Source organism: Sus scrofa, unplaced genomic scaffold (assembly GCF_000003025.6).
Source record: "Sus scrofa isolate TJ Tabasco breed Duroc unplaced genomic scaffold, Sscrofa11.1 Contig1914, whole genome shotgun sequence".
In the NCBI taxonomy this organism is placed as follows: Eukaryota; Metazoa; Chordata; class Mammalia; order Artiodactyla; family Suidae; genus Sus; species Sus scrofa.
Window position 1 is genome coordinate 859,979 of NW_018084979.1, and position 24,325 is coordinate 884,303.

The 24,325-nt window shown below is 61.1% G+C and overlaps 1 protein-coding gene across 1 annotated transcript in view; it reads left to right on the forward strand.

Moving 5' to 3' along the window:
* DYNC1H1 (dynein cytoplasmic 1 heavy chain 1) overlaps positions 1–24,325 on the forward strand; it is a 66,294-nt gene that overhangs the window by 38,993 nt on the left and 2,976 nt on the right. The window contains 44 exon segments of the mRNA XM_021081584.1: positions 225–384; positions 1,312–1,555; positions 1,727–1,910; positions 2,020–2,232; positions 2,767–3,005; positions 3,184–3,340; positions 4,981–5,208; positions 5,615–5,845; positions 5,942–6,082; positions 6,286–6,519; positions 6,614–6,820; positions 6,900–7,021; positions 7,410–7,575; positions 8,502–8,665; positions 9,381–9,510; positions 10,691–10,824; positions 11,275–11,389; positions 11,476–11,637; positions 11,729–11,943; positions 12,038–12,242; positions 13,395–13,568; positions 13,669–13,788; positions 13,979–14,099; positions 15,609–15,804; positions 16,136–16,253; positions 16,330–16,545; positions 17,093–17,305; positions 17,416–17,543; positions 18,414–18,567; positions 19,297–19,443; positions 19,538–19,688; positions 19,843–20,096; positions 20,168–20,302; positions 20,385–20,479; positions 20,579–20,753; positions 20,949–21,024; positions 21,732–21,892; positions 21,982–22,093; positions 22,180–22,240; positions 22,329–22,452; positions 22,537–22,650; positions 23,220–23,390; positions 23,508–23,725; positions 23,815–23,918. Of these exon segments, the coding sequence (XP_020937243.1) occupies positions 225–384; positions 1,312–1,555; positions 1,727–1,910; positions 2,020–2,232; positions 2,767–3,005; positions 3,184–3,340; positions 4,981–5,208; positions 5,615–5,845; positions 5,942–6,082; positions 6,286–6,519; positions 6,614–6,820; positions 6,900–7,021; positions 7,410–7,575; positions 8,502–8,665; positions 9,381–9,510; positions 10,691–10,824; positions 11,275–11,389; positions 11,476–11,637; positions 11,729–11,943; positions 12,038–12,242; positions 13,395–13,568; positions 13,669–13,788; positions 13,979–14,099; positions 15,609–15,804; positions 16,136–16,253; positions 16,330–16,545; positions 17,093–17,305; positions 17,416–17,543; positions 18,414–18,567; positions 19,297–19,443; positions 19,538–19,688; positions 19,843–20,096; positions 20,168–20,302; positions 20,385–20,479; positions 20,579–20,753; positions 20,949–21,024; positions 21,732–21,892; positions 21,982–22,093; positions 22,180–22,240; positions 22,329–22,452; positions 22,537–22,650; positions 23,220–23,390; positions 23,508–23,725; positions 23,815–23,918 (7,189 nt within the window).

The following is a 24,325-nucleotide window of genomic DNA, read 5'->3' on the forward strand; positions in this document are numbered from 1 at the left end:
TGCACACTCGTGCCCCTCGCTGCTGACAGCGTGCTGGCCGTGTGTGGGGCTGGGCCCCTTGCCACTCGGGTGAAGCTGACTCCACCTTCGCCGCCCGGGGGGAGGCTGTGCTGTTCCCACGTCAGAGAGGAGCAGACGGATGAGATTTGCCGGGGTCAAGCCCTGCCCGAGCCCTGTGCCACCAGCCCGAGGCGGGGGTTTTCACCCCTTTCTTTCCGTTCCAGGCGATGGGCCGGATCTTCGTGGGGCTCTGCCAGGTGGGCGCGTGGGGCTGCTTTGACGAGTTCAACCGCCTGGAGGAGCGGATGCTGTCCGCCGTGTCCCAGCAGGTGCAGTGCATCCAGGAGGCGCTGCGCGAGCACTCCAGCCCCAACCACGACAAGGGTGAGACTCCTCTTCCTCCCGGAGGTGGCCTGCAGAGGGCAGAGGGGGCTCCAGGCAGACGTGCTTGCCGCTTGGATTAGAAATAAGGGACAGTTTAATTGTGCTGCCTGGACTGGCTGTTGCAGACAGCGCTGAGTCCGCACTAGGATGAAAGGGAGGCCTGCTCAGCCTCCAGGGCTGCTTCACTCGCCTGTTTATCGCAGAGCCTGGACGTGACCTAGAGAAACAAATAGATGCACCGATGCTGGATACCCCACGTGCACAGCGTAGCTGTCGCGCTCCTGCTCATTCCGGGGCGACAGCACTTGTCTCGCCAGACCTCCTAGTGGAGAGGGGTGTGCGCCCGGTGGTCTCTCACGCAGAAAATGCACTTTTATCTCTAGGGCCGGGGGTGGGGGTGGTGGTTGGTTGGTTGTGGTTTTTTTGTTTGTTTTTTGACTTTTTAGGGCCATACTCACAGCATATGGAGGTTCCCAGGCTAGGGGTCCAGTCAGAGCTGTAGCCCGTGGCCTATGCCACAGCCACAGCCATGCTGGTCCTTAACCCACTGAGTGAGGCCAAGGATTGAACCTGTATCCTCATGGATGCTAGTCAGACTCATTAGCTACTGAGTTCCACAACGGGAACTCCTGTTTTTTGGCTTTTTGATGACCCCAGAAGGGGTCGTTCTCGTGCTCTGAGCCCGTCAGTTCTGTTACGACGTGGATTTTTCATCCCCGCGACTGTTGTTGGGCTGCATCTGTGCTTGCGCCAACCTTGCGGCCCAGAGGAACACACGGAGAGGAGGGTTGGACCGCCCCGGTCGCTGCATCTGTGACAGCTCCCCGGAGTCCTGGGCGGGCGCGGAGGCGGGGGCCTGGGCAGGCGGCGGGGAGACCTTGGGGGTTTTGGACGGTCACGCGTCTCCGCACTGCCTCCCTGTTGCAGCCTCCGCGCCCATCACCTGCGAGCTGCTGAACAAGCAGGTGAAGGTGAGCCCGGACATGGCCATCTTCATCACCATGAACCCCGGCTACGCGGGCAGGTCCAACCTCCCGGACAACCTGAAGAAGCTGTTCCGCAGCCTGGCCATGACCAAGCCCGACCGGCAGCTCATCGCGCAGGTCATGCTGTACTCGCAGGGCTTCCGCACGGCCGAGGTCCTGGCCAACAAGATCGTCCCCTTCTTCAAGTGAGCAGCGCGAGCGCGGCCGCGTCTCCAGCACCTGCGCTGAATGTGCCACTTCTTCGCGTCTGCCTGTGTCACCGCGGCGCGTCCGTCCGTGTGTCCCCTCTGACCTCTTGCCCTCTGGCGCGGTCGTGTGAAGTGTGCTGGTTTGAGAGACGCCTCTTTCTCTTGCAGGCTGTGTGATGAGCAGCTCTCGTCTCAAAGCCACTACGACTTCGGTCTCCGCGCGCTCAAGAGCGTGCTGGTGAGCGCGGGAAACGTGAAGCGGGAGCGGATCCAGAAGATTAAGAGGGAGAAGGAGGAGCGCGGGGAAGCGGTCGACGAAGGGGAGATCGCGGAAAACCTTCCCGAGCAAGAGGTGCGTGCGGGCGTCCCCAGCCCCGGGCGGGGTCCGTCTCGGGGAGCCGGGGCCAGGGGGCCGCGCGGTGGCCCGGGATGAGCTCACCCCCTCCCCCGGCCCCCCGCAGATCCTGATTCAGAGCGTCTGTGAGACGATGGTGCCCAAGCTGGTGGCGGAAGACATCCCGCTGCTCTTCAGCCTCCTGTCGGACGTGTTCCCCGGGGTCCAGTACCACCGCGGGGAGATGACGGCGCTCCGGGAGGAGCTGAAGAAGGTGTGCCAGGAGATGTACCTGACCTACGGAGACGGCGAGGAGGTCGGCGGGATGTGGGTGGAAAAGGCAAGTGTAACTGTGGCCGCAAAACCTCTGAGATCGCCCCCACGGGGCGTAGCTCGTCCTCGGAAGATGCAGACCAGAGGGGGTCGTGGCGGGAAATGTGGACCGCGGTGGGAGCAGTAGGACGTCGCGGCCCGCGGGCTGACAGCACGGATGCGCGGGGCGGGGCGGGGCTCGCGCTGTGCGCTGGCGTTGCTTCCCTCCCTCCGCCGTGGAGTCACGTGGGGAAAGAGGTGTATCATGTGCCCACACTGCATGTGCCAAGCAGGGCTGCTGTCCCGGCTCAGACGGCCTCCACCGTCCGCAGGGCTCCTCGTGGGTCAGCGCCTCGGCGGCTCCCCACAGTTTGGTTAAAAGCCTCCCCGCGTTGGCTGTGGGTGCGGCCTGTCTCTGGTGAGAAACCCCCGCGCTCGCCTGAGGGCTTCACGGGCCCCGCCTCCTGCTTGGCGACTGAGGGCTGGCCCAGGAGGCTGCACCTTCTTCCCGGGGTGGTCACGCGGCTGGTGTGGTCACGCGGCTGGTGTGTCCGGCCCTCAGGTTCTCCAGCTCTATCAGATCACCCAGATCAACCACGGCCTGATGATGGTGGGGCCCTCGGGGAGCGGGAAGAGCATGGCCTGGCGCGTCCTTCTGAAGGCTCTGGAGAGGCTGGAGGGCGTGGAAGGCGTGGCGCACATTATCGACCCAAAAGCCATCAGCAAAGACCACCTGTACGGGACGCTGGACCCCAACACCCGGGAGTGGACAGATGGGCTCTTCACACACGTCCTGAGGAAGTAAGTCCGCCTGGACGGCGCCGCGCCCTGGACGCCCGGGCCCCGGGTGCTGTGCCCTCAGGGGGGAGTCGGCGTCGTTTGCCCACCACCGTCTGAGCGCAGTCAGTCGCCTCCGAACCTGTCAGAGGGTGAGGTCTTTAATCCTAGTCACGCGCTGTGTTCAACTCCTCCCCGCCAGGATCATAGACAACGTGAGAGGGGAGCTGCAGAAGCGCCAGTGGATCGTCTTTGACGGCGACGTGGACCCCGAGTGGGTGGAGAACTTGAACTCGGTGCTGGATGACAACAAGCTGCTGACTCTGCCCAACGGGGAGCGCCTCAGCCTTCCACCCAACGTGCGTGACTGGGTGTCGCGCGCGGGAGCCTTCCTCCTCTGCGGCTGGCGAGCCGCGCTTTCCTGGGCTTGGCTGGTGACGGCCCGGGCACACGCCACAGGCCTCGCCTCCCTAGGGGCGCCTGTAGTTAGGAGCCTGGGAGGCGGCTCGGGGAGGCATTTTGCTGTGGAGGCCTTGGGACCGTTCCTGGGAGATGGGCATCGGGCTGACGGATGAGTGCGCGGGGCGGGTGCAGCGTGGGCGGGCATTCTACTCTGAGCCCCCATTTTTGGAGCGGGTCCTGTTGTGGGTGCTGAGGAGGGCAGTGAGCCACGTGGATAGAACCCTTGCTCTCTGGTCCGAGGGCGGGCTGGATCGCGGTGACGGTGCTGCAGAGGAAGCAAGACAGGAGGAGAGCCGGGGGTCGGTGCTGAGAGGTGGGGGCTTCTCGGGGGTGCTGAGCTCCTGGGGGGCTGGAAGCTGTGGGAACATCGGGCCCTCGGAGGGCCGGGTGGCAGGAGGGTGCGGGTGCGCGAAGCAAGCGGCGCAGGACCTGAGCGGAGACTCGGGTGACCTGTCAGGCTGGGATCACCGTGGGGACTGGGGCTTCCTGCTGGGGGGTCTGGGCAGGGGCAGTGGAACCTGGTTGTTTACAGCCCCCTGGCTGGAGGGTCCTGCAGGGCAGGGTGGGTGCAGCGATGGGCCCAGCTTGGCCGTGGAGGCGCCAAGAAGTGACTGGCTTGTGGGTGGAACTCAACGCTTGTGCCAGTGGGACTTGCTGGTGCCAGGAGGTGGGCATGAGGGAGAGGGAGCTGCTGGTGAGGCCACCCTGCAGAGGGCACGCCGAGGGTGCTTAGGGCTCTTAGACTCATTATGCAGTGGCGTCTAACTACTGTCAGAAAGAGGTGGATCCCCTTGTGTTGGTGCTGAGGTGAAGGCTCTGCGATCAGAGTGTCTGGTTTGAACGCCAGCCGCACTGCCTCCCTGCAACGGGACCCTGGCAAGGGTGCCACCCCCCTGTGTAAAAGGAGACCCTGCCTGCCTGGTGGGACCAGTGTGAGCGCCGAGTGGGTTCCAGCCCGGAGCGTGGCTGTTGCACCCGGGGGTGAGGCTCTGCCTCCATAGCTGGCACCCCCGGCCAGGGAGCTGTTGCTTCTGCTCCTCCGAGAGCTCGCTGCTCTTCTCCCCCCACCCCCCACGGGGTTTTTCCTGCCCAGAGTCCTGTGGGGAGAGGTTGGCGAATGTTGTAATGATGCAGGCTACAGATATTTTTACTTTTAAACTGTGTGCAGAAAGGTCAGGTTTAAATTACATTTTCAGAAGTTCCCTTCATGGCGGAGTAGAAACGGAATCCAACTAGGAACCCTGAGGTTGCAGGTTCGATGCCTGGCCTTGCTCAGTGGGTTAAGGATCCAGTGTTGCCATGAGCTGTGGAGTAGGTCGCAGATGCGGCTCGGATCCCGCGTGGCTGTGGCTCTGGCGTAGGCCGGCGGCTACAGCTCCGATTCCACCCCCAGCCTGGGAACCTCCATGTGCCGCGTGTGCGGCCCTAAAAAGACAAAAGACGCGTTACGTTTTCAGTGAGTGTGTAGCTAAAGTAGTCTTAGCAGCCAGGTCTGCGCCGAGCCCGTGTTGTTAAATCCGCTGACCTCTCTCTCAAGGTGCGGATAATGTTTGAGGTGCAGGACCTGAAGTACGCCACCCTGGCCACCGTGTCGCGCTGCGGCATGGTCTGGTTCAGCGAGGACGTGCTCAGCACCGACATGATCTTCAACAACTTCCTGGCCAGGCTGCGCAGCATCCCGCTGGACGAGGGCGAGGACGAGGCCCAGCGCCGGCGCAAGGGCAAAGAGGACGAGGGGGAGGAGGCCGCCTCCCCGATGCTGCAGGTACGCGGGCCGGGCTGGGCGTTCGCGCGGAGCGGAGCGGGGGCAGGCGTCCCCCGAGCATCTGGAAGCGAGGAGGCCGGGCGTTCGCTGGACGTGTGCGTGGTCGGTGTTGTCCCACTCTCGCTTCCGAGGAAGCCAGCAGTCGTGGCTTCGAAAGCTAAAACGTGCACAGGAAAACAGGAAGCATGCCTTTGGTTTTCTCCGTGAGTTGGTGAAAGGCGTCCGCTTCCCATTTCGACAGCGAAGGTCAACCAGGGAGCACGATTTTTGAGAACCACCAGGACGGAGAAAGGCGTTCTGCTCTTTGCCCATCCTCGCCTCTGCTGCCAGAGCCGCCTGGCCTCGCCCGGCCTCGGTGAGGACAGGCGCAAGTCTGGCTCTGAAGTGCTCCCTTCCTCCCTCGCAGATCCAGAGGGACGCGGCCACGACCCTGCAGCCGTACTTCACGCCCAACGGCCTGGTCACCAAGGCCCTGGAGCACGCCTTCAAGCTGGAGCACATCATGGACCTGACGCGCCTGCGCTGCCTGGGCTCGCTCTTCTCCATGCTGCACCAGGCCTGCCGCAACGTGGCGCAGTACAACGCCAACCACCCCGACTTCCCCATGCAGATGGAGCAGCTGGAGCGCTACATCCAGGTCGGGCGCGGCCCCGGGGCCTCGGTGGGCGTCGCCGTCGCGCCTCGCCTTGGCGGGGGCGGTTGACTGACGCGGGCGCTTCCTTCCCTTCGACAGCGCTACCTGGTCTATGCCATTCTCTGGTCCTTGTCCGGGGACAGTCGCCTGAAGATGAGAGCGGAGCTGGGCGAGTACATCAGGCGGATCACCACGGTGCCGCTGCCCGCCGCCCCCAACATACCCATCATTGACTACGAAGTAAGGGCCGGTCCTGGCCACGGCGGGTCAGCGCGACCCCCGGCAGCCTTCGCCTTCCCTTTCACGCGGGGTCTGTCCTCTTCGTTTGCGGGCTGTGGGGCACGCAGGTCACCTTGGAGGTTCTGGTTTGTGTGAGGGGAGGGAGCCCTGTCGGCGGGGGCACGAGGGCGGGTCAGGGCCACCCGCACCGTCCGTGTGCCTAGGTGTCCATCAGCGGAGAGTGGTCGCCGTGGCAGGCCAAGGTGCCTCAGATCGAAGTGGAGACGCACAAGGTGGCGGCCCCGGACGTGGTCGTGCCGACCCTGGACACCGTCCGCCACGAAGCCCTCTTGTACACCTGGCTGGCCGAGCACAAGCCGCTGGTCTTGTGTGGCCCTCCCGGGTCTGGCAAGACCATGACGCTCTTCAGCGCCCTCCGGGCCTTGCCCGACATGGAGGTACCGGGGCCGGGGGCCAGCGGGGGGCCTCGGGGGCTCGGTGCAGAGGGGGGACTGGCCTGTCCTCACTGGGCCCGTGTCTTCCCCCCGCCAGGTGGTGGGCCTTAACTTCTCGAGCGCCACCACGCCCGAGCTGCTGCTCAAGACCTTCGACCACTACTGCGAGTACAGGCGCACGCCCAACGGCGTGGTGCTGGCCCCCGTGCAGCTGGGGAAGTGGCTGGTCCTCTTCTGTGACGAGATCAACCTGCCCGACATGGACAAGTACGGGACGCAGAGGGTCATCTCCTTCATCAGACAGGTGCGCGTGCGCCCGCCAGGCCCCCAGCCCCGCCTGCCCTCTCACCCCTGCCGCTGACCCGCCCGCTGCCTCTCCCCAGATGGTGGAGCACGGAGGCTTTTACCGCACCTCCGATCAAACCTGGGTGAAGCTGGAGAGGATCCAGTTCGTTGGGGCTTGTAACCCGCCCACCGATCCCGGACGAAAGCCCCTCTCTCACAGGTAACGCGGCCCGTGGACTCCTTGGCCTCGCCCACACCCGTTCCGGGGTCGCGTTAAACAGGGGTTTCCTTGCAGAGGGGTGCCAGAGTCCCGCCCACGGGCAGGCCCCTCCTGGCTTACCTCCCTGTGCTGTTAGGCTGGGAGAGGCGCACAGCCGAGCCTCCACCGCCCTGGGCGTGCCTCTAGGGCCTGAACCAGGCTGCAGTAAGCCTGAGCCATTGTCCCACCTCTGCTCGGGGCTTTTTGGGATTTTTTGCGCCTACTGTTTGGTGTCAGCCCTGGCCTGAGCCGTTTGGGTGAAGCCGGGTGCTCAGGGGAGGAAGCCCCCCCCACCCCCACCCTGCACGCGGGGCCGGGGCAGGTCGGCTGAGCCCGTGTCTTCGTGCAGGTTCCTGCGCCACGTGCCGGTGGTGTATGTGGATTACCCGGGACCCGCCTCCCTGACGCAGATCTACGGCACCTTCAACCGGGCCATGCTGCGCCTCGTCCCGTCCCTGCGCACGTACGCGGAGCCGCTGACGGCGGCCATGGTGGAGTTCTACACCATGTCCCAGGTGCGCCACCCCCCCCACCGCCACTGCCACTGCTACGCCGAGGTTTCAGCTCATCCCCGCCGTCCTCGTCCGGCCCATGTGCGTGCAGCCGTCCCCTGACGAGGTTGAGACGGTGCCAGGCAGTTTCTAGAAGGAGGCGTACGTTCCCGTCTCAACAGCACCGCCACATCTGTGTCTGGTGCTTCTGCTGCGTCTGAGACTGTGGGGCTGCACCTCTCAGGACGGGACGGGTCACCCTGCCCACAGCGCAGCTTTCAGCTTTGAAAGCTATTCACTGCATGGGTCTTCCCCCACCGGCTGAGCAGAAGGGGCTCTCGTGGTGTTGACCTGTGTTTCTTTGGGAAGCCTTCTGCATTCGCTGCCAGTGGGCTCGGAGGGAGAGCCAGCTTTGCACTCCGCTGGCCATCCTGCTCAGCTTCCCTTCTGAGCACTTGCCTCTGATACATTGAAATAGTTTAAATTGTGGGTGATTGCACTTTTTTCCTGTACTTTTTATTTTAATGGAGCTTCCCGGGCCAGGGATTGAATCTGAGCGGCAGCTGCAGCAACACTGGATCCTTTGACCCACTGCAGTGGGCCAGGGATCGAACCTGCAGCTCCGCAGCAACCCGAGCCACTGCACCGCAGCAGGCCCTTCTCTGATACCGTTTTTAACATCATTAAGTGTAGCTCTTAAGTATTTTTAGAAGAAGTTTTTTTTGTAGTTATAACTTTTTAACATTTAAGTCTTTAAAAGTGAGTGTCAGCAGGAAGTGAGCAACTTGGGTCTGACTTTGTCCTGAGCGGCAGTGCCGACCGCACGTACTGATTCGCTCTTGGATGGTCCGGGCCCGAGATCCTTTGTGCTCAGGGTAGCGGGCGCCGCGAGCGCTCCGCCTCTTCCCCGCTTCGAGCCGGCGGACACGCCCCTTCTCCCCTTCCCGCAGGAGCGATTCACGCAGGACACACAGCCTCACTACATCTACTCGCCCCGAGAGATGACTCGCTGGGTGCGGGGGATCTTCGAGGCGCTGAGGCCCCTGGAGACGCTGCCTGTGGAAGGCCTCATTCGGATCTGGGCCCACGAAGCCCTCCGTCTCTTCCAGGACAGGTGAAGCCCTGGCCCTCCCGGCCCCGAGTTGGTGTCTGCACGAGGCAGGCTGCCCTGGTGGGAGGCGTCGTTTTACCCTCTCGTCTTGGAGTTCCGCCACGTTAAGAAACGGTCTTTTTATGTCATGTGACCTGCTTTCATTCTGCCTCTTAGTTAAAGAGGAAAAAATGAGCAGCGATACTAACGTCTCAAATTCCTCAACACGTCAAAGATAAAACTTTGTTTCGAGTCAAACTGCTACAGCAGTTGTGCTTCTCACCTCTGGCGGGCGTGACTGCGGGCCAGGCCCGCCGGCCTCACCCGGTAGCCCGCTGCGTCTCCGAAGGGTCCTCCCCGCCTTCCGGCTCGGCGAGGCCCCCTCCTGGCTGCGCGGTTTTCTCCGCGAGCCCCGCGTCACCACAGCTGCGCCCCTTCGGGTCCTTGTTTCTCTTTCCTTCTGCCCCTTGATGCTGGAGGCGTTTCTGTTAAGCAAGCTTAGGAACTAGAATCAGGTTTGCATTTCTTTTTAATGTTTTCATATTTAGTTTCTAAGCTTCGTGTTGCTTAAGTCATCTGCAGTGTAGCTTCTCGGGTTCTTCCGTTTGTAGAAAGTGAGTGTTTCTGACAAAAGACTGCAATTGGAGCCCTTGGAGTGGCCCACACCACCCACAGAACCTGGTGCTCGGTCTCCGGGCCTGCACCTAGGGTCGAACCGGTGTTGCCTTCCTCCCGACAGACTCGTGGAGGACGAGGAGAGGCGCTGGACCGACGAAAACATCGATCTGGTCGCTCTGAAGCACTTTCCCAACATCGACAAGGAGAAGGCCATGAGCCGGCCCATCCTGTACAGCAACTGGCTGTCGAAGGTAACGAGCTGAGGGCAAGTCAGGACCCTCCTCCTCTCCGTCCCTTCCGTTAGATTGTCTTCTAGGCAGAAACATCTCCAGGAAGTTCCCTGGCGGGCGCAGTAGGTTAAGGATCAGCACTGTCACTGCAGCAGCTCGGGTCGCCGCTGTGGTGCAGGCTCCACCCCTGTCCTGGGAGCTTCCGCAGGCTGCAGGCACAGCCACAATAACTAATTTTTAAAAGGCACCTCTAGGAGTTCCCGTCGCGGCGCAGCAGAAATGAATCTGACTAGAAACCATGAGGTTGCAGGTTCCATCCCTGGCCTCACTCAGTGGGTTAAGGATCCACCGTTGCCGTGAGCTGTGGTGCAGGTCGAAGACGTGGCTCAGCTCTGGTGTTGCTGTGGCTCTGGCATAGGCCAGCAGCAATAGCTCCAATTTGACCCCTAGCCTGGGAACCTCCATATGCTGCGAGTATGGCCATTAAAAAAAAAAAAAAAAAGACCAAAAAAAAAATAATAATAATAAAAGGCATCTCTGACTTGAGGTGTGCTGACGTGAAGCTGTGGCCATGATGCCTGGGGGGTTTGCAACCATTGATAGTTTTGGGCAGAAAACCCCAGGAGCATGGCTGTTCCAAGAGCTGTGGATTCCAGCCCGCAGAAGGTGTGGCTCCAGCATGTCTGCAGTGAGGGCCTCTCTGCTTCCCCTTGCTTTTACTTTCCTCACGGTAGAAACAGGACAGCTGTGAATCACTTGTATGAAGCTGCAGCTCTCTTTGGTATTGTAGTATATGAAACGGTTCCTAGACAGCTAGGAGTTGTCCTTTTCTCTGAAAAGGAGAGCAGGGCATCTTAGTAAGTTACAGCCTGGACGCACATCTTGTCCAGCCACAGTGTGGTTCAGGGCTGAGGCCAGTGTTCCATCAGGCATGCAGTCTCCTAGGCCGGGAACGGCCCCGTCTTGGGAGCCTTACCCTTGGCATAAGCATTCATCAGCCTCCATCTGTCAGGAAGGGCAGGCCAGCCAGGGGCCTGACCGAGGCCAAGGCAAGGGCAGCAGGGGGGTTTGTTCCGTGTTGCTAGAATTTTCTGTTGACTTCTAGACTCTAGGTACGAATTCCTGGTATATGGAAATAGTCCCCTTTGCTCTAACAACTAAGATGATTTCTCCGTGACTGGGTCTCACCTTTCTCCTGCAGGATTACATCCCAGTGGACCAGGAAGAGTTGCGAGATTATGTCAAAGCCAGGCTGAAAGTCTTCTACGAAGAAGAGCTCGATGTGCCTCTGGTCCTGTTTAACGAGGTGTTGGACCACGTGCTCAGGATTGACCGGTGGGTTTCCGTCGTTGCGTCCTCGCCGCTCCCCTGAGCTGCTCTTGATTTAATTGCCCCCCACCCACCCACCCCTGCCTCGCCGCCTCTGCAGAGCGGCTTCCCCTTCTCTTCCAAGTCCAGCTTTGCTGTCCCAGACCCCCCCGCCGAGCAGAGGTCTCCTCTGCTCCTGGGCTTCACTCCCACCACGATTACTGCCGTTCGTGCTCTGCAGGAGTTGGCCGGTCCCCTCCGATCCTCTGGCTGGAGGACAGCTCCGTGCCTTTGATCTTTGCAGCCTCACTGGACCTGGCAAATAGCAATGGCTCTATAAATGTTCCGTGTGCAAATTCAAGTTAAAACTCACTCCAGATGCTGTAGATGAAATCCTGGAACGGCCTAGGACCTGAGCCTCGAAGCGGCCGTGCAGCATAAGGGCCTCACAGTTTATCCTTTCTGATCACGTTTCAGAATATTCCGTCAGCCGCAAGGCCACCTGCTGCTGATTGGTGTCAGCGGCGCAGGAAAGACCACGCTGTCCCGCTTTGTGGCCTGGATGAACGGCCTGAGCGTCTACCAGATTAAGGTGAGGCTGGTCGTGGGGCCTCCCTTCTGGTTCACGCGTGTAGCCTCCTGAACAAGGAGGGGCCTGACCCGCCCCCGCTTCCGTAGGTGCACAGGAAGTACACGGGGGAGGACTTCGACGAAGACCTCCGGACCGTGTTGAGACGCTCCGGCTGTAAAAACGAAAAGATAGCGTTTATAATGGATGAGTCCAACGTGTTGGATTCTGGGTTTCTGGAGCGAATGAACACGCTTCTGGCCAACGGAGAGGTAAGCCGGGACCTGCGTGCGTGCATGGTCCCGGACGCCGGGAGCCGAGGCCCAGCCGGCCACGGCCCCCACGGCACGTCTTGCTTCCCAGGTTCCCGGGCTCTTCGAAGGAGACGAGTACGCCACCCTGATGACGCAGTGCAAGGAGGGTGCGCAGAAGGAGGGCCTGATGCTGGACTCGCACGAGGAGCTCTACAAGTGGTTCACCAGCCAGGTCATCCGCAACCTCCACGTCGTCTTCACCATGAACCCGTCCTCGGAGGGGCTCAAGGACCGCGCAGCCACGTCCCCCGCCCTCTTCAACAGGTCCGCCGCCGCTCTCCCTCCGCCCTGGGCCTCCCCCCGAGGGCCGGCCCTGCTCTCTCTCGGCAGCTGTTTTGACGTGTGGCGTCCTTTGCAGGTGTGTGTTGAACTGGTTCGGGGACTGGTCCACTGAAGCTCTGTATCAGGTCGGCAAAGAATTCACCAGTAAGATGGACCTGGAGAAGCCCAACTACGTCGTGCCCGATTACATGCCTGTCGTGTACGACAAACTGCCGCAGCCACCGTCCCACCGGGAGGCCATCGTGAACAGCTGTGTGTTTGTCCACCAGACTCTTCACCAGGTAGGTCTGGTCTTGAGGTGGTGGGAAAAGCAAAACCAGACCGAGGTGGAGCTAGACTGATAGCACGTAGACCCGAGTGCTTCCTGTCTGACACTGTGCTGGCACCTGCGAGATGCGTGTCTCTCACCTGTTTTCTTAGCTCTGTTGATGGTATCTCACCCTGTGGGGCGTCTGCCCAGCTCTCCCTGCACAGCCGCCGTGTCAGGCCCCCGTTCTTCCCCCGCCCCAGGGTCGGTGCTCTTTCTGTTAAAGGGCCCGGTGACAGGTGTCTTGGGCTTTGGGGGCCAGCTCCGCCATGGTGGCAGGGGCAGAACTGATGGGAGAGCGAGGGAGCGCAGCCACAGAGGCTGCGGTGCTGGCTTGGACCAGCTTGCTGTCCCTCCTTTAGGCTCTCTGTGTTAGAAGAGTCCAGCCTGGAGTTCCCGTCGTGGCGCAGTGGTTAACGAATCCGACTAGGAACCATGAGGTTGCGGGTTCGGTCCCTGCCCTTGCTCAGTGGGTTAACGATCCGGCGTTGCCGTGAGCTGTGGTGTAGGTTGCAGACGCGGCTCGGATCCTGCGTTGCTGTGCCTCTGGCGTAGGCTGGTGGCTACAGCTCCGATTCAACCCCTAGCCTGGGAACCTCCATATGCCGCGGGAGCGGCCCAAGAAATAGCAACAACAACAACAAAACAAAAAGACAAAAGACAAAAGACAAAAAAAAAAAAAAAGAAGAGTCCAGCCTGCTACCTTCTGGAAGGCCCTGTGAAAACCACCCTGAGCTCGTGGCTCCCAGTGGGCCCTGCCCTGCCACCCCCGCACCCATGGGGTGGGGCAGCTCCCTGGCCAGCCTCAGACACCCCTCCCCCGAGGGACCAGAGCGCTGAGCCCTCGGCGCCTCGGGCTGATGCTGTGGCTCATTTGGTTTCTGCTGCAAGTCGGGAGAGGGGAGAGGGCATGACTGGCGCTCATGTAGGGGCGGAGTGTGGAGCCTTCTCCTGGAGAAGCTGGAGGAGAAAGCTTAGGCATGCGGGCACCCTGAGACCTCGCAGGGGGCTGAGACCCCCGCTCGAGGGACGTGACTCGAGGGCTGGGCCGCACCACCACGTCACACAGGCAGAACAGTGGATTTTGAGGTCAGAGAGTCAGGAGATCGGCTTTATTTTCTAAAAGGCGAACGCTCGGCTGGCAAAGCGAGGAGGCAGAACCATGGCCATCACGCCTCGCCACTACCTGGACTTCATCAATCACTACGCCAACCTGTTCCACGAGAAGCGGAGCGAGCTGGAGGAGCAGCAGATGCACCTGAACGTTGGGCTCAGGAAGATCAAAGAGACGGTGGACCAGGTTCGTCAGGGCATGCCTGTCCCTGAGGCGGTGGGCGGGCTGAGCTCCCGGTGGGTAACCCCTGCGTGGTTCTGGTCCCTCGTGTGGTTTCGTTCCGCAGGTGGAGGAGCTGCGTCGGGACCTCAGGATCAAGAGCCAGGAGCTGGAGGTGAAGAACGCGGCGGCCAACGACAAGCTGAAAAAGATGGTGAAGGACCAGCAGGAGGCTGAGAAGAAAAAGGTACCTGTTTGTTTCCGGAACCGGGGCCGGCGTGGGCCAGGCGTGCTCAGTCTTGTGAGGGGGTTTGGTCTGAGATGGTTGGGGGCACAGGTCCGCGGTGGGCGGGTGGGTATCCAGGGTGTGCTGTTTTAGGGTTCACGGAACACCCTGATCAGCACCGACCCCAGAGCTAAGCCGGCCTCCTCTCCAGGTCATGAGCCAGGAAATCCAGGAGCAGCTGCACAAGCAGCAGGAAGTCATCGCAGACAAACAGATGAGCGTCAAGGAGGACCTGGACAAGGTGGAGCCGGCTGTCATCGAGGCCCAGAATGGTGTGTGCACGCCGTCGGAGGCCTGGCCCCGGGGCGGGGGACGGCACAGCCTTCCCAGGTCCCAGCTGTGTCTGTTTCCAAAAGCGTGTTGGCTACGTCTCCAGAGGTTTTTCCAGATACCCCAGACTGCCCTCGTCTCTTAAAGCTAGGCTGCGTAGTGCGACCCGTGTCCTGAGAAAAGGGACTGAATAAGTTAGTAATCCACACTTTTTAATCTAGCAGTAATTTCATAAATATGCCATTTATAAGTCCCTGACTTGAAAACTACTCAGAGATGTAAAGTATGCTGCATTGCCATCGTGTTTTCTGAGCGTGTCCTGGTCTGACCAGTGATTACTGATGCAGTTGTGATGCAGTCACTTCCTTTTCCAGTCCTGTGCCTGTGAAATGCTGCGGGAGGAGGGCAGGGCCCCTCAGGCTGTCTCACTTGCAGTCCACAGTCGCCAGGAGTGGCCTTGACCCTGTGCCCTTCCTGCCCACCAGCCTTTAACGTATTGCTAATAACCTGAGCTCGTTACATCACACAAGGAGAGCAATTGAAATGCACCACCCAAGGAGTTCCTCTAGTGGCTTAGGACTAGTATCTACATGAGGACGTGGGTTCAATCCCTGGCCTCCTTCCTTGGGTTAAGGATCCGGTGTTGTCGTGAGCTGTGGTATCGATGGCAGGCACGACTCGGATCCTGCGCTGCTGTGGCTGTGGTGCAGGCCGGGAGCTGCAGCTTCAGTTTGACCCCCAGCCTGGGAATCTCCATACACCGCATCTGTGGCCCTAAAAAGCGGGGATTAAATTAAATGCACCCCCCAAAGTGTAGATTTCCATTCAGAGTTGGGTTTAGAAGAGAATTTAATTTAGCTTTTACCTGCACTGAATAATTACTGTTTGAAAACACTGTAGGAGTTCTCTTGGGATATGGCAGGCTAAGGATCCGGCATTGTCGCTGCAGTGTCCCTGGTCACTTCTGTGAACTGGGTTGGATCCCTGGCTTGGGAACTTCCACATGGTGCAGGCACAGCCAGGAAAAAAAAGGAGTTTTAATAAAAGTTTAGGCTGGAAAAATGTGCATTTCAGTCTGTGGGAAGGAGTCCCGTTTTTTAGAGCTGCTAATTCCATATCTTCACCCAGCCAGTCCGATAACGTTTGAATTGTAGCCTATTGAAAGTATCTTTGTTTAGCTGGTGCAGAGTAAATGAACAGTCTTATTTTTTTAAATGTTTAAACCTTCACAGAAGTAAAGGCACCAATGAGGATTTGTCAGACTTTTGTAACGATACTATCCTGCTTTTTACGGCATGTTGCAATTGGGCTCAGTACCGTCATTATTAAAAAGTAATAAGCATTTCCTTCCATTCGTAATTCTGTGAAAGCCCGGCTACCTCAGCCCTCCCGGGGTGTAAGACAGCCCGTCCTCCGTGCTCTTCGATCTCTGAGCACCCGTCCCTTTTCCGAGGGGGTCGCAGCGCCTGGCTGTGGCTCGGCCCCTCTCACCGTGTCCTCCCCGCCCCCAGCCGTGAAGTCCATAAAGAAGCAGCACCTGGTGGAGGTGCGGTCCATGGCCAACCCTCCGGCCGCCGTGAAGCTGGCGCTCGAGTCCATCTGCCTGCTGCTGGGCGAGAGCACCACGGACTGGAAGCAGATCCGCTCCATCATCATGCGGGAGAACTTCATCCCCACCATCGTCAACTTCTCCGCCGAGGAGATCAGGTGACGGCGCACGCGGACGCCGCCGCGGCGGCCTCCCCAGACTCTTCCCAGGATTCCTGCCCCGCTTCCGGACGGTGGTTCTCTGACCCCTTTCCCGGCAGCAGGACACTTGTCTCTGGCCCGCAAACAGCCGGTCTCCTGGGGGAAGGGGGCGGGGGGGCAGCCTCTCCCGGCAGCGGTGTCCCCATCACCCGAGAACGAGGGTCCCTCTGGCTCCTCCTCTGGTCCCTGGAGCGACAGATGGGCACGGGCTCCGGTCTGCACGTTTTGATCCCCTAAAGACGTGCTGTCTGCCCCGCGCGTGCCTAGAAACGCCGTTCCTCCTCTGCAGCGATGCCATCAGGGAGAAGATGAAGAAGAATTACATGTCCAACCCCAGTTACAACTACGAGATCGTCAACCGCGCCTCGCTGGCCTGCGGGCCCATGGTCAAGTGGGCCATCGCCCAGGTGAGCCCGCGCGGGAGCCCCCACGGGAGGGCCTCCTGCCCGGCCCCTTTACCCACAGCCGGCCCGCCCTCCGCAGCTCAACTACGCAGACATGTTGAAGCGGGTGGAGCCCCTGCGGAACGAGCTGCAGAAGCTGGAGGACGACGCCAAGGACAACCAGCAGAAGGCCAACGAGGTGGAGCAGATGATCCGAGACCTGGAGGCCAGCATCGCCCGCTACAAGGAGGAGTACGCCGTCCTGATCTCCGAGGCCCAGGCCATCAAGGCGGACCTGGCTGCTGTCGAAGCCAAAGTAAGGCCGCCGTGGCCGGCAGCCCTCCTGCCGCCCGGAGCGCTGTGGCCTCGGCGGCGGCGGCTCCTGGGGGCCTCCCGGGCCTCCCCTGCGCTGCCCTGCGCGCTCACAGGGAGCCCTTAGCTGGACACCAGCCGGGCAGTCTAAAGCCAGTGAACAGCCTCGCGGCCAGATCCAGCCCCGCGTGTTCCCACAAGGCCTCCTGTCCATCCCTCGGCCTCCTCTCAGGCCCCGCCACTCACACCCACCCCTCTCTGGGATCCTCAGAACAGGCTCCTCAGTCTCCTCCCATCCAGGCCGCCCTCACCTAGAGGCCCCCCCCCCCCCGAGGCCCCCACAGCTGCTCAGGCACAGCCTCAGGGCTGACGCTGAGCTCCCTCCACCCAGACTGAGCCCGTGTTGGCCTCAGTCTGGGACCTGGGCCCTCCTCCCCGGGGGCCTGGACGGCTCGAGGGCGCCCTCTGTCCAGCCCTCCCAAACCCTGCACGCGATGGGCAGGGACTGACTGGAGCTTCTCAGCCTAGGTCTCGCTTGGTTTTCCTCTTAGGTAAACCGGAGCACTGCGCTTCTGAAGAGTTTGTCTGCTGAACGGGAACGATGGGAGAAAACCAGTGAAACTTTCAAAAATCAGATGTCCACCATCGCCGGGGACTGTCTCTTGTCCGCCGCGTTCATCGCTTACGCGGGTTACTTTGACCAGCAGATGCGTCAGAACCTGTTCACCACCTGGTCCCATCACCTGCAGCAAGCCAACATCCAGGTAGCCGTCCCGGGAGCAGGTGGCGTCCGGGAGGCGGTGCGCCGTCCTCGCCGCGCAGCGGAGCCCCCACGGTTCCGGGGACGTGGGAGGGTAAGTGCGCTCGCTTTCAGTTCCGCACAGACATCGCCAGGACGGAGTACCTGTCCAACGCCGACGAGCGCCTGCGCTGGCAGGCCAGCTCCCTGCCCGCGGACGACCTGTGCACGGAAAACGCCATCATGCTCAAACGCTTCAACAGGTGCGTGCCAGGCCACCGGGGACACGCCGGACGCTTTGGTGGACGGTGCTGTCATTTTGGCCCTGTTTACCGAACACCTTTGAGAGGAGAGCAGAAAGCCGGGCGTGGCCTGCAGGCCCCCCGCCCCGATGGTCGGGATGTCGGGACGTCTGGGTTCTGCGGACGTGGTTCTTGCGTAACTGTCTGAAGCGGATGCCCCCCCACCCCGCCCCCAGCGGACTCGCGTGTCTGTAAACGCCCGAACCTCCTCCGTGGACCAGAGACTGGTGGGGAGGGCGACGCGTCTTTATCACCACAGCCCCCTCCGGAGCTTCTGCATTGTGTACCAGCACATGTGTGAACTGTGTGCTTTTTGAGATGCTTTTAGGACGTTCCCTTGTGGAGCAGTGGGTTCAAATTTGGCGTGGCCACAGCTGTGACACAGGCTCCCATGGCAGCACAGGTTCAGTCCCTGGCTCAGGAATTTCCACGTCCATGGGTGCCGCTAATGAGCTGTGTGACCCTGGACAAATCACATTGGCCTCTCTGTGCCTTATGGGTGTCAGGACAGCATCTCTCGGGGGACTATCGTCGGCTCTTGGTGCTGCCGCAGCTCTGGTGTTCGCACTGCTGTCCGGGGCAGTCCCAGCGCAGTGCGCTCGGCCCTCAGACAGAAGCAGCACCTCTGTGTCCCGGACAGAGAAGAGGCCCAGCTCCAGCCCTTAGCAGAGCCTGGGCTCGAGCGGCCTCCTCCTCACAGAAGGTCCTCGGAAAGAGGATCTTAGCCTTCATCCTGGGCCAGGTTGTCTCTGCCGCTAACCCTGGGAACACGCCTGGGCCCGGCGCCTTGGCGGGCCGGCCTCTCTGACCTGCGTCCCGCCCCGCCCGCAGGTACCCGCTGATCATCGACCCCTCGGGGCAGGCCACGGAGTTCATCATGAACGAGTACAAGGACCGCAAGATCACGCGCACCAGCTTCCTGGACGACGCCTTCCGGAAGAACCTGGAGAGCGCCCTGCGATTCGGCAACCCCCTTCTGGTCCAGGTGGGTGCCTCGACGTCCTCCCGCCCCGCCTCCAGGAGGCCCTGCCGTTGGGGCTGGCTGCAGGTGTTTGCCGACGCAGCTGAGGTGGACTGAGCTGAACCGCATGATGACAGGGCCGCTTTTGGAACTTTGTCAGATGTCATTTGATACGAATGCAAAGGTGAAGGTCTGAGATTGTAAGAAGTCCATCAAAAGCAGTTTGGGGCATAAAATTTCACTGAGAGAGTTCCCTGGTGGTGCAGCGGGTTAAGGATCTGGCATCGTCACTGCTGCGGCGTGGCTTTGATCTCTAGCCTGGGCGCTTACGCGGGCCGCAGCTGATTTAAAGTACGTTTTTAGCTGCACCCATGGCACATGGAAGTCCCTGGGCCAGGGATTGAACCCACCCCGCAGTTGCAGCCAAAAAAGGGAAGAAGAAGAAGGACTTGCACGTCGTCTCGATTGTCACTGCCCGCTGGGACTCCTCGGGGAAAGAGACGCCCTGGAACTTGTGCTGAACTGCACGGTGGCTGCTGAGCGCTTCCCGGGGCCAGTTCACTAAGGGACAGGGGTTTTATCTGTACTCAAGTAGCCGTGTGTGCCCAGCAGCCATGTGGGGAGCAGTGCAGGGCTAAACGGCTGGGGGCTTGTGGGGAGATGCCCTTCTCTGAAGTAGGGAGCCAGTTATTTGGAGGAAAATAAAGGCTGTGAGGCTCTCAGCGTCTCCAGCTCTCCCATGTACACACGCAGGACGTGGAGAGCTACGACCCAGTTCTGAATCCGGTGCTGAACCGTGAGGTCCGGCGAACGGGGGGCAGAGTGCTGATCACCCTCGGGGACCAGGACATAGATCTGTCACCGTCCTTTGTCATCTTCCTGTCCACCCGAGACCCAACCGTAAGGAGCAAGGCCCTCCAGTCGAGAGGTGGCGGGGCAGCGGCAGGCGGGGCCACCGCGTCACCGCCGCCTGGTCTGTGGCCCCTCCCGGCAGGTGGAGTTCCCCCCGGACCTCTGTTCCCGGGTGACCTTCGTCAACTTCACCGTCACCCGCAGCAGCTTGCAGAGCCAGTGTCTCAATGAAGTTCTCAAAGCAGAAAGACCGGACGTGGACGAAAAACGATCCGACCTTCTCAAACTCCAAGGTACGGCTTGGAGGGTTCGGGTTCGGGTTCGGGTTGGCTTAGGGGCTGCGCCTCCGCAGGACGGGGTGCTCCCGCCTGCTCCCTGACGCTTCAGAGCTTTCCTTGGAAAGAACACGAGCGCTGGCGTGAACTCGGGGCGTTTTGGTTGTTTAAGGGGAGTTTCAGCTGCGCTTACGGCAGCTGGAGAAATCGCTGCTCCAAGCCCTGAACGAGGTGAAGGGACGCATCTTGGATGACGACACCATCATAACGACCCTGGAGAACCTGAAGAGGGAGGCGGCCGAGGTGACGCGCAAGGTGGAGGAGACGGACATCGTGATGCAGGAGGTGGAGACCGTGTCCCAGCAGTACCTGCCCCTGTCCACGGCCTGCAGCAGCATCTACTTCACCATGGAGTCCCTCAAGCAGGTGAGCGTGCGGCAGGCGGGGCGGGGGGCTCCTCGCCCAGGGCCCTGCTCACGCTCCTCACGCCCTTTCAGATACACTTCCTGTACCAGTACTCGCTGCAGTTCTTCCTGGACATCTATCACAACGTCCTGTACGAGAACCCCAACCTGAAGGGCGTGACCGACCACACGCAGCGTCTCTGCATCATCACCAAGGACCTCTTCCAGGTACCACGCGGCCCGGCGGGGCGGGGGACGGGGGCGGGTGGGGCTCCCCAGGGACGGCGGTGCTTCCTGCCTCCGTCCCCAGGTGGCGTTTAACCGGGTGGCCCGAGGCATGCTGCACCAGGACCACATCACCTTCGCCATGCTGCTGGCCAGGATCAAGCTCAAGGGCACCGTCGGGTGAGTCGGGGATTTTTTCTCCCCTGAGCCGCTAGTGGTCCTCCAGTGATGGCGAGTGCATCTGAGGGACGCTCGCTGACTCTCCCCGCTGCCCCCCAGGGAGCCCACCTACGAGGCCGAGTTCCAGCACTTCCTGCGAGGGAAGGAGATCGTGCTGAGTGCGGGCTCCACACCCAAGATCCCGGGCCTGACGGTGGAGCAGGCGGAGGCCGTGGTGAGGCTGAGCTGCCTCCCTGCCTTTAAAGACCTCATCGCGAAGGTCCAGGCAGACGAGGTAAGTGGTCTCGGGTGCACCCCCGCTGGACAGCTCTCCCAGGGCAGTCGGCGACGGGTTCACGCGTCGCGTGGAGCCCAGAAGGTCGTGGTGTGTGGTCTTCTCACATCCGACATCTCACGCATCAGTCCCGCCCTCCCTGCCTGCAGAGGTGGGCTCTGCTCCACGGAGACGCCTCCACCCTTGTCTCCACAGCAGTTTAGCATCTGGCTGGACAGCAGCTCCCCGGAGCAGACGGTGCCGCACCTCTGGAGTGAAGAGAACCCTGCAAGTAAGCCCCGGCCAGGCCTCTCCCTGTCCTTCTCTGTCGGGACCCGAGCGTAAAATTGGGCTCTGCTGCTTAGATCCGGCCATCCTGCTGCTCCCGAGAAACAGAAGCCGCTGACTGCTCAGATCCCTGAGTATTTTGGTGTTAAAACTTTAGGAAGCGGCTTGGAAGTAGGAAAGCAAAAAATTCCTAATTCCTTTTTCTAAAGAGAGTGTCTGTGTGGCTCAGCGGGTTAAGGATCCAGCATGGTCACTGCTGTGGCACAGGTTCAGTCCCTGGCCCAGGAACTTCCAAGCGCCACAGGTTTGGCCAAAAAAAGAGAAAGAAATAGATTGGGAAGTCCTTGCCCAGCATTTAGGGAAAACTGGCTGGTTTTGAGCCGGATGGGGAGGAAAAGGCGGGTGAGGTCCAGGTCAGTGGTCACTGTGGGGTCCCTGTGACTTAGCATTTGAGACACTTCAGGGCGTCTCCAGGAACAGGTATACGCAGCCACTAAAAATCAGGGCCGCCGGAACCCGCCAAGAGACCCAGGCATAGGCCTTGTCACAGCTGTGACTGGAGGCTTTTGTGACAACGCGCAGGCAGAGAGGATGGGAGGGACATCGTGATTTGGGGTGTGCTTTGAGCTGAGTCTTGGACGCTGCGTGTGCGGAGCAGGGAACGGCCCAGGCGGGGACGCGTCTCAGAGCCCCAACCCTGCCTCGTTTCAGCTCCCATCGGGCAGGCCATCCACCGCCTGCTCCTGATCCAGGCCTTCCGCCCCGACCGCCTGCTGGCCATGGCCCACGTGTTTGTGTCCACCAACCTCGGGGAGTCCTTCATGTCCATCATGGAGCAGCCGCTGGACCTGACCCACATCGTGGACACAGAGGTGCGCTGCGGCCGCCCGGGCTCCCCTCCTCGGCAGCCACGCTGTCGCCTGGGCCGTGCTCTCACCTCTCTCCGACTCCCCGGCCGCAGGTAAAGCCAAACACCCCTGTCCTGATGTGCTCCGTGCCCGGTTACGACGCCAGCGGGCACGTGGAGGACCTCGCCGCCGAGCAGAACACGCAGATCACGTCCATCGCCATCGGTAAGGGCAGGGCCCGAGGCCTCAGCGCTCAGCGGGGGCGTTGCGGTCCGAGGCCAGCGTGCTGACCCCAAGCGTTCTGGTACCAGGCTCGGCGGAAGGCTTTAACCAGGCGGACAAGGCCATCAACACAGCCGTGAAGTCGGGCAGGTAGGCTGCTCTTGCCCTGGGAGGCCGGAGAAGAGCCCAGGGACCCGGGGCGGCGTGCGCTGAGGCGGGGGCCTTGTCCCGCCCGCAGGTGGGTGATGCTGAAGAACGTCCACCTGGCCCCGGGCTGGCTGATGCAGCTGGAGAAGAAGCTGCACTCCCTGCAGCCGCACGCCTGCTTCAGGCTCTTCCTCACCATGGAGATCAACCCCAAGGTGGGTGGCGCAGCGGGCTCGGCACCGCCCCCGCGGAGCCGGCGGCGGAGACAGTGCCGGTGACGGGCGCCCTGCCTCCCGCAGGTGCCCGTGAACCTGCTCCGCGCGGGCCGCATCTTCGTGTTCGAGCCGCCCCCGGGGGTGAAGGCCAACATGCTGAGGACCTTCAGCAGCGTCCCCGTCTCTCGGATCTGCAAGGTGGGCGCCGTGGGGCCTGCCCCGAGCGGCAGCCGACCCTGGGCTCATGGGCGGCGGGCTGGGGGCTCATGGCATGGATTTTGCAGCAGTTCTGCCTCTACTTCTTCAGCGCTATTTCATTTTGTTCCATAATCCGGAGTTCCCTGGGCTAAGGATCCAGTGTTGTCACTGCTGCAGCTTGGGTTGTTCAGTCTCTGCCCTGGGAATGGCCACAGGCTATGGGCAAGCCCCGCCCCCCAACAAACCAGACCAACGAAAACAGACACATTTTGTCTCGTAATCCACCTTTTCTGCCATTTTTAGAAAACTTGTGTCTTCTGAGTCATTTTTTGTTGGCCAGGTAACTTCTCTTACCGGCGTGATTGGAGCCACATCTCTTGCAGTAGGACACTGGCCCGGTTTTCTCTCGGCCACAGGGCTCGCGCTCATCACTCAGGCCGGGGGGTCTGGTGTTGCTGCGTGGAAAGCGCTTCCCGAGGCTTTGACTCCGGCGGGCTCGGCACGCATTTGCTTCCTCGATCGAGGGGCTGCTTCCGGGTGACCTCTCCTTGCTGACTGTCCCCCTCTAGTCTCCCAACGAGCGTGCGCGCCTGTACTTCCTGCTGGCCTGGTTCCACGCCATCATCCAGGAGCGCCTACGCTACGCGCCCCTGGGCTGGTCGAAGAAGTATGAGTTCGGGGAGTCTGACCTGCGGTCGGCCTGCGACACAGTGGACACGTGGCTGGACGACACGGCAAAGGCAGGCGTGGGCTGTGTCTGGCGGGGCGGAAGGGGGCACGTGAGGCTCGGGTGCTGTCTGCCGTGGGGGCGAGGAGGGAGCCCCCACCCCACGCGCTGACCGGCTGCTCCTCCCCAGGGGAGGCAGAACATCTCGCCAGATAAGATCCCCTGGTCAGCGCTAAAGACCCTGATGGCCCAGTCCATCTACGGCGGGCGCGTGGACAACGAGTTCGACCAGCGTCTGCTCAACACGTTCCTGGAGCGGCTCTTCACCACCAGGAGTTTCGACAGTGAGTTTAAGCTGGCCTGCAAGGTCGACGGGCACAAGGACATCCAAATGCCGGACGGCATCAGGTGCGTGCCCTCCCCCGGGACCCGCCGAGCAGGCAGCAGGCACTTCCGGCGCCGCGCTGACGGTGGTAACGACGGTGCTGCTTTTCCAGGCGGGAGGAGTTCGTGCAGTGGGTGGAGCTGCTCCCTGACACCCAGACGCCCTCCTGGCTGGGCCTCCCCAACAACGCCGAGAGGGTCCTGCTCACCACCCAGGGTGGGTACACGCCGCCCGCCGCCGCAGCAGGGCCAATGTCCTGCTCCAGTGGGCATCTCTTCCGCGGTACAGCCTGTTCTGGGGAGAAGGCTCAGGATCCATGTCAGGGGCTGGCAGTCGGTTGCATTTAGGTTTTGTCTCAGGTTCAGAAAAGGTTTCACCTTTTTTCCTTTAAAATATTGAATTCCTGGCATGAAGTGACATTTAAAAGCCGTTAGCCTCTTTTATTGGCATATACTTTGTAGAGCTCTATTTTAAGACTCTTCACAAAGGCACCTAACCCAGTGGTTCTCGGAGTGTGGTCCCCAGACCAGCAGCCACGGCCTCACCAGCAACTTTAGAAATGCACGTTCCCAGGCCCCGTCCCAGGGACTCAGAGCTGGGGGTGCTAAGATGCCCACACTTGA